Source organism: Pteropus vampyrus, unplaced genomic scaffold (genome assembly GCF_000151845.1).
Source record: "Pteropus vampyrus isolate Shadow unplaced genomic scaffold, Pvam_2.0 Scaffold276, whole genome shotgun sequence".
Lineage (NCBI taxonomy): Eukaryota > Metazoa > Chordata > Mammalia > Chiroptera > Pteropodidae > Pteropus > Pteropus vampyrus.
Window position 1 is genome coordinate 623,233 of NW_011889057.1, and position 8,809 is coordinate 632,041.

The following is an 8,809-nucleotide window of genomic DNA, read 5'->3' on the forward strand; positions in this document are numbered from 1 at the left end:
ATAATATAGTGGTCTAGTTTTATTCTTTTGTATGTTGTTGTCCAGTTTTCCCAACGCCATTTATTTTTTTACACATTTTATTTCATTATTAGTTTCAAGAATGCAGTACATTGGTTAGACATTTATATGAAATAATCCCTCCCCCCACTCCCCGATTGCTCTATTGCCCATCTGGCTCTACACATAGTCATTACATTACTGCTGACTACATTCTCAAAGCTGTGCTCATCCTCTGACCATCTCTCAACTACTAATTCATACTTCTTTAACCTCCCAACATCATTTATTGAAGAGACTTTCCTTTCTCCAGTGTATAGTCTTGGTTCCTTTATTGTAAATTAGTTGTCCATATATGTGTGGCTTTATTTCTGGGCTCTCAATTCTGTTCCATTGGTCTGTGTCTGTTTTTCTTTAAAGCAGATATTTAAATTTATACTTTTTCAGAACTTTAGTATTTGATTGTCCTTTATTTCAGTTTTTTAAATGTTTCAGACAGATCCAAGAACTTTATTACATAAACTTGCTCTAATTGAGAAACTAAATTCTTTATAGAAATGGCAAATAAACCAGTGTCAAAATTAAAACTTTACCTCGTCATAGAGAAAAGTCTAGCAGGATACATACAATAAACTGCTAATAGCTATTTTCCTTGAGGGGAGAGATTTGGATGAAGAATTTCAGGACATGAAGGGAAAACTTGACTTTTAATTTTATATACCTCTTTATGCTTATTTTTTTTTAATGGGCATGTCTTACATTTACTCCTAAAAACTAATAAAAGTTATTTTTTTAATTTAACTTTGGTTATAAAAATGCACAAATTACATAAGCAAATCTATCTAAAATACTCTCCTCAAAGGAGAAATGAACACATTAAGCTCTACATGTCAACACAAAAATAAAGACCAATTAGTAATGCTTTAGCTTAAATATACCCAATCTGTACAAACCTATATATACATACAAGGAGTCATATATATAGCCACAAAGTTATGTCATTATAACATTCACCTATAATAACCCAAAGAATTCTTGACAAATATATTAGTAAATATGTATTTACCTCCCATCAATGTTTCCTGAATTTTCTCAGACCTTACAAGTTATCAGGAAGAGATATAAGATTTGAATCCAAATCCATAATCATACATCTTGTCACTTATACTATCCTAAATTTAGAAGATGATTAAATGTTTTTTATACTACAAGTGGAAAAGGGAGTAGAGAGCTAAGAGAAGATTTTAGATAGCATCAGATATGTGAAACCCCTAATAGGAAAAAAAACTAATTTCTATAATTCATTTTACTTTATTTTAATGGGTTTGGGTAACCTGAGAGACTTAGAGGGAAAAATTAGGAAGGAAACTTTCATACAGTACTATATAGGATTTGAAAAAAATAAAGACGAAATATCCCTCTTTCAAAATCATATATCCATATATGTGTATATATAATGTTATAGATAACCAACAAATATATGTGGACCATTATTTCTTAAGGATATAAACAGAATGAATACCATATAAACACCCATAAACTAAGTGTTTTGGTATAAACATTTACCCACTGCCTTGACCAGATACTTTGTTAAATTTATCTGTAAGTGTCTTTTTAGGTATATGAGAAAGCAGCAGGAATCTATCCCCACCCTCCAACAATCTATCAAATGATCAAAAGATCCCTAAATGTCTATGGTAACTTTTTTCTTCAAAGAACAGCAAAAACACCAAGAGTGTAAAGGGTCTTTCTGTTACAGCATGAAGTTCCTCTCAATCATCAATCACTATGCGCCCAGAAATGCCAAGAAACTGCCAAGGATACTCCCTGGCAAATGTGGGCATGATTGTCCACCTTTCCCCAGACTGCCCATGTGCCCAAGCATAGCACAACTCTCTAGCAGCCTCAGGTTAATCCTAAAGACTCCAAGGATCTCAGCTGATCCTGGTTATCTGCAGATCGTGAAGCACCAGATCAGCAGCAAAACCCGAAGAACCATAGAGCTTCCCACCTTAATCCCAAGGCACGTCTTCTCTTAAGACTCCTTCCCTTCGGGCTTGGTGGAGTAGGGTGTCTACCTAGTCTAAAAGAGTATACCCAGTTCTTGATGAAGCTGTTGTGATTTCACTGACTATATTTCTGCTACCTGATAATGCTGGTGGGATGAGTAGAAAGGAAGGTGGGGTGGACACAAATGGAAATCTTTAATCAAAAAGATTAGGAGGTGGGCTGGGTGCCAGGGTCTGAGATTACATATTATCACTGTGGAGATTGGGTATATCAGCAGGAAGTCAAACTAACTTCATTTCACAAAGATACAAACATATAAGCTTGATTTATTTTTAATTCTCCTGCTTTCTCGGGCCTCGTGCACAAAGACTGTAAATTCCTGAAACTTCAGAACCAGGTGAGAAAAAATATCGAAAGTGGTGGAAAAGGGAGAAGTGCTGGGATGAGAAAGGAATCCCTCTCGTCTTAAGGAGAATTTTAAAACCAAGGGCACTCCCGGATCCCCAGAAAAGGAAGTAGCTCAATTCCAAAAAAGCACTTTTCCCTACCTTCTTGTTGTTCTTGTTATAGCCAAAAGTCGAAATCCCAGGTCTGGAAGTCACTGATAGCAGCATTTTCTCTTTAATATTAGGGAGCTGAGAGAAAGAAGAGGGACAGGGAGGGGGAAAGAAAGAAGGAAAAGGAGGGGGAAAGAGGGAGAAGGAGAGGGAGAAAAAGAGGGAGAGGGAGTGAGGGAGAGAGAGGGAGGGAGGAAGGAAGAAGGAGGGAGAAAGTAGGGGGATGAGAAGGGGGGAGAAAAGGAGCCAGAGGGAGAGAGATTGGGGGGGTAAAGAATGAGCTAGGGCTGCTTGTTGACGTCACTGAGAGAAGTTAACCCAGAGTCTGAATGAGGCACTTCCACTGGGTCCTAATGCCCAAGATGTTATTATTTTTTTCCAACCCCCCACAGGCTTAGCAGTTAAAGCAAAAAGAAAAGTTTTTAGGTACACCCCTTTCAACTCCATCCTTTTTTCCTCTATGAACAAGTTCAGATTCTCATGAAAAGGCAATGAGGATTTTTTTCTCTTAGATGTCAGCTATAAGAAGATTTCAAGCTTGATTTTACAGGGGCCACCAGGATATTGCCTTAGAGAACATGTGAAGAAAACCATACTGAGAAAGAATATGTGAAATGAGCTAGCTCAGGACTTCTCCCCGCCACACACACACACACACACACATTTTACATTTACAATGATATTAATACATGAAGAAAGAACACAGAAGAGCTCACCAAAGTACAAAGACAAGCAAAACAGAGTATGGGAAATAACTAGTTTCAGATCCTTGTACAGTTCTATTCCTCTTGGGTCACGCTAATGGACTGATGCCTCTCACTCCTTTTCAGATTCCCTCGAGTAGGACTTCATACTTAGGAAGGAATTATCAAACTGGACTACCGTAAAATTTGATACCTAGTAGTTTCTTTTTTTCCTCCAGCTTCCTTGAGATATAATTGCATAGTGGTTTCTTCAACAATTGTAAGCTATCTTATTTGACTCTATCCCACTATTTCCTAGTCTTCAAGGTCCATAAGTATGAAAAAAATTAGAGTTACTCACCAAAGCTGGAATTTATGCCCAAACTGAAGTTCACGGAGTTGAGATGTTTGCTTCAAGTTGTGTCTGAACTGTAGGAAAAAAATAACTATTTAAAAAGTATATGCTCACAACGAAGAAAAATAGAAAGTTCTTAGAAAAGAAGAATGTAAACTCAGACTCAAGAACCTAACACAGTTACAACAACACTCACCTCTAATAGTTTCAAAGGAATGTCCTGTAGAAGTAGCCTTAATGAGAAAAGAAACCTGTTGGAAACCAAAAAATTTTAATGATATCCAGTAACTCCTACCAATCCAAGTGGAACAAGGATTTAGAATGAAAGTCTTCAAATTCCTTCCTAAGGCCACTTTGCTGCCATCATGGATGTTCTCTTAAGACATAAATTAACCCAGTCTGCTTTGCCACAAGAAACATTAAGCCCAAACCCTCCCTTAAATGAAGTCCCAGTCTCTATTCTAATTTTCCTGTCACTTTTTTGCTTTGATAATAGGACAGATAGTACTAACATTCTGCAGAGTAAATACACACATACCATATCCCTAATCTCTAACTTTCATTTCCAATAGGACAGGAAGTTCCTGCTCAGCTCAGGGGACACAGGAAGGGTGGGAACAGCCTCAATGTGGGAATTGCAACACAGATTGAAAGCACAGTAGCCAAATGCAGTAAATAAATAAAGACTTCTCTCAGTGATACCATATTTTTCAAAGTCCCTTTTCTACCCTCAGAGATTCTCATTCATTATATACTACATTATCCTTGCTATTTAGGCACTTATTTTATGTCTTCTCCCTTAGCTTAATAATGTGGTACAAAACCCTTAATCTTTAAGGCCTGATTTACAATGGTATTTATAATGGCAGTCAATCTAACTTAATTTTTTTTTAAATTCTAATATTCTCAATGAGTTCTCCTACTGCATTTCTTAATGCTCAATGATATCTTAGAATTTAAAATAGTTAAAGCCATGTGATTCAGAGAGAAATAGACATGAGTTCAAATCCTGGCACCAGTTAGTCACCATTTATGTGACTTTGGGCCAAATTATTTAACATCTCTAATTCACTCATTTGCAAAATGGAGATAACAACTACTTTATTTGTTTTTAGAATCAATTCTAAGTTCTTGTATTAACCGACATAACCCAAAAATTTTTAATAAAAATAACTCAAAAAAAATCTAAGTTCTTGTTCAGTCCTGTCACTCACAAGCTGAGTGACACTGGGAGAAATACCACACATATCTGAACCTTACTTTCCTTATCTGTAAAACAGAGTAAATAAACAGTATCTACTTCCTAAAATTGTAGTGAAATGAAATAAGGAGATGCATATAAAGCCCTTAAGAAAGTGCCTGGCACTTACACACTTAGTAGATGTTAGCATCATTATTTAATTACTCTACTTTCCCAGTGTGTATCTCTCTGGGTATTGTATAACCTAGATTTGATGATCTGAAGTGAACATTTTGAAAAACTAGCATCTTAGTTACATTCAAAAGATTATACAAGGACTAGGCAGGCTAAACTTTATAACTGGAAATACTGAATAAGAAGTTCCAGGAATCGCCCAGTCCAATTTCTTCTCTTTGGAAATTCTTTCCATAACTTTCAGTCTCCTGGAATTGGTAGACCATCTATTATCTGTAGAAAAAAAAGGAAACAAAATAATACACAGAGTCAATACACACTAGAAACAAGACTCTCTAGCTCCCATTTGTCTAGAGTCCTACTACTCTAAGAACTAGAAATAGATGTAGAAAAAAATGTAGGATTTTTATGCATCCTAAGATTTAATGTCATTTCTCTACTCTAAAAGTAGATGGTATCAGACAAAAGAGAGATAAAGAAGGATCTAATTAAATAAATTCTATTTTACTTGAACTAATACAAAAACGTTGGGTTTTATAGTCTGTCTAATAAATTTCGGGCCATAGAAGTAAAATGATCCACATTTGTGAACTGATGCCAAAAAGGTAATTATGTCAAAGAGCACCAACAAGTCTGGAAATTACATCCTTTATTCTAGTAAGTACATTTTTAAAAGTGGTTATGGAATTTTGTAGATGTGATAGAGAAGGTAATGGAGTTCTTTGGTTAGATTCAGGAAGTATATTAGAGGAGGGAGAATCCTATTTCTTCTAGTGTGTTTACTTTGCCATTCCCCCACCCATCTGCTCTGCCCATTACATTTTTCTAGATTTTAGTCAATGCCTCTCAAATTCTTGGTTCTCACCACCCAAGTGTTGTTATGAGGTGAAAAAGTAAAATAAGAGTTATTTGGAAATTTTCTTGGAAAGAGACATTTGCACCTTTGAATTCAATATAGACTGGTTTGTGATTTCTCCAGAAAAAAACAACACTTTTATATAAGTGCCTCAGGTAAAGGAATTGGCTAGATCAACCGTGATCTGTATGTTGAAAGATGTTTGCATGCCACTATTGGCCCCTCCACATCAGGGTGGAGAACTCAAAAGAATGCACTACCTGCAGATATGCTAGACTCTAGACAGACTTTCACCTAGAGCCAGGGTGATGTGGTACATGTGTCTGAAAGCAGTGAGGCAGGGCCAGTTTGCTAGTGAAGCTCTGAATGTGGTTCAGAGACCCCAACAAGGTTTACTAGGGCCAAGGACACTTGTTTTTCCAGCTGTTAATATTCTCTGTGGATTATCTTTCCTCCCACTGATTAACTTGTATGCCCAGAAGACTAAATAATGGTGAATTTATTTCATGGTAAAGAGATGAGGTAATGCTTTAGGAAGAAATGAAAAAAAGAGTGTATTTAACACATCAGCTTCCTAAAGAAAAAAAAGAAAAAAAACTTAAGGAGCTGCATCAAAGAACAAAGAAAAGCTTAGCCCTGCCCCTTTCTGATGTTGGATAGAGTGATAAAATTGGTCTAAGACTAGAAATTGGGAAAGTTTGGCCTCTCAACTCCTTGACTTAATTCACTGAAAAACAGGGAAAAAGACAGACAACTCTGAAGAATTCTTTATCTCACACTCTAAATATCAGTGCTAATAGTATGCTCTCCTCTCCTATAGCAACAGATACTTTGGTCAAAAATTATAGGGAATATCCTAACAAAATTTTCAAGTAGACTTGTCCTTTCCCAGATACTAAAGAAAAATAGGAATCAAACTATATAAAATCATTGGGCCATAAAATTAGCATAAGGTACAAAGAAAGAACTAAACTAGATTCTATGCATATCCAGAATGGACTGCATTGATTATATGGTAATATCATATTCTCTAAATATATGTTCCCTTCATATCTGCTTGGCCTCAGCTATCCCTAAAATAAATCATTCAGATGATCCCAATAGGGCCCACAATGGAATTCAACAATTAGGTTGAACCAAATTAAATGGATGTTTCTATAGGTCAAATATGCTCTTTTCAAATAGTCAAATATTGGTAATTTCATATGGTTAAATCTAATACTGCAAAAAGTGTGAGACTGTGGGGATAATAATGAGTCAGTACACTGATTAATTAGATATTTATTTCCTTTCCTTTTTCCTTTGTCATTTTCAGATAAAAAAACAAAACTCAGAGGTAAACTTACTTGTACAAAGTCATGGGGTCATGGGGGTTGAATAATGGCATAACCGACACCAGAATCCAGACTTGCTGACTTTCAGTTCAGCATCCTTCCCATATCAACCTGATTCTACTGTAAAATTAAAAATTCCAATAAATATACATTTTAGGGTCAGAAGTAATAAAGGAATAATTCTAGGATGCCAGAAGTGAAAGTTCAACTATTTTTCCTCAAACCAGCTCTTTAACTCAAGGTAACAATGATACCTAATATTTTGGCCTATTCTAAAATTGTACCATAGATGACATTTCTAGGGATAAACTTATAATGCAAACAAGATGATTTGTAGAAAACTACAATTGTTGGGAAGTGCTGCTAATTAAGTGTTCAAGATTCTACCTAAGGTTTGATTTACTATATATGGAAGGGAATTTCCTTGAATTCTGCTTTCTTTCTGGGGATAATTTGTACCGTATCCTGAAACTCTCAGATAAAATGTAAGATTTGAATATAAGAAACATTTTCTAAAATGTCAATATTCATTATTTATAATGCCAGGAGTCACTAGCAGGTTTTACTAAAAGCATAAGCTTGATGAGGACAGGGACTGTGACTATTTTGTATATGCTATTATATTCCTAGCATTTAACAATACCTGATTAATTTAAAATTTGAAAATATTTCATCCATGAATAATGAATGCTCTATCTCAAACACTAAATTTACATCTGAAAAGATATTACTCACTAAAAACACTGGAAATATTGTTAGACAGTGATAGAGTGGCACATTTAGACATCCATGAGCTTTTTCTTTTGTATTTACAATATATATTATTTTCCTTTTATCACTTATTTTTGTGTCTTTAGGAAGTCAGAGAGCTTGAATTTACTTGTGTCTCTCATCTGTGTGCTAGATAAAACTATGTCCCTATTATGTCATTAAAAAGACACCAACTCAAAAGGTCCATTATAAATTTGTATTCCCATAGCATTTTGTACAAAATTTCTGTAGGCTATTAACTCTGCTTGACTGCCCCACCTCTTGCATCCAGATTGTGAGCTCCTAGGAAGCAAACACCAACTTTATTAATCTTTTTATGTTTAACACTTAAACATAGTTTATGCTCAGGAATGTTAGCTGAAAGAATATAATTTTCACTTCAAGTATCTCTAACCGGAAAGTGAATTTCCAATGACCATTAAGAAAATACTGCCACCTCCTGGGTAATATAGGTCATGCATTCCTTAGCAAATACCAGAAAAACAGCACAGAATTTGTACAGATAGATCAAAAGTTTGAAATTTAAACCTAGCTCTAGCACTTACTGTGTTAAACTGGAAAATCTCAATCTTTTAAAACATCAGTTTCCCTTTCTACAAAATGGGAATAGTACCTGTCCTGTCTCTCAGGCATTATCAGGTGTGGAGAAGAAAAAAATTTTCCTACCGTCCTAGGTTTTTATCAGCTGGTCTAATAATTAAATTGACATGAGATAGACTAATAAGAGAAAATAACCAAATTGAATAGATGCATATACATGGGAATCCCACATACAAGAGGTTCAAAGACAGGGAAAATGAAGTATATTTGACATTCTGAGCTAAGGATCATCTTGGACCTTCAGAGGGGAGGAGGGTCATTGCAAGATGAT

At 35.4% G+C, this 8,809-nt stretch overlaps 1 protein-coding gene across 3 annotated transcripts in view; it reads right to left on the reverse strand.

Moving 5' to 3' along the window:
- Positions 1 to 4,200, reverse strand: part of RBMS2 (RNA binding motif single stranded interacting protein 2) — a 50,289-nt gene extending 46,089 nt beyond the window's left edge. Inside the window, exons 1-3 of one of the 3 annotated variants that reach the window (XM_023520798.1) lie at positions 4,141 to 4,200; positions 3,799 to 3,853; positions 3,609 to 3,676 (exon numbers count right to left, since the gene is read on the reverse strand). Coding sequence is in view for 2 of the 3 variants with exons in the window: in XM_011375645.2 (XP_011373947.1) it covers positions 2,556 to 2,621 (66 nt within the window). In the remaining variant the exon portion in view is untranslated. Of the gene's footprint in view, positions 1 to 2,555; positions 2,829 to 3,608; positions 3,677 to 3,798; positions 3,854 to 4,140 lie in introns of those variants that run through there. The other 2 variants (XM_011375645.2, XM_011375643.2) reach the window with 2 other exon arrangements.
- Positions 4,201 to 8,809: the final 4,609 nt, after the last annotated feature.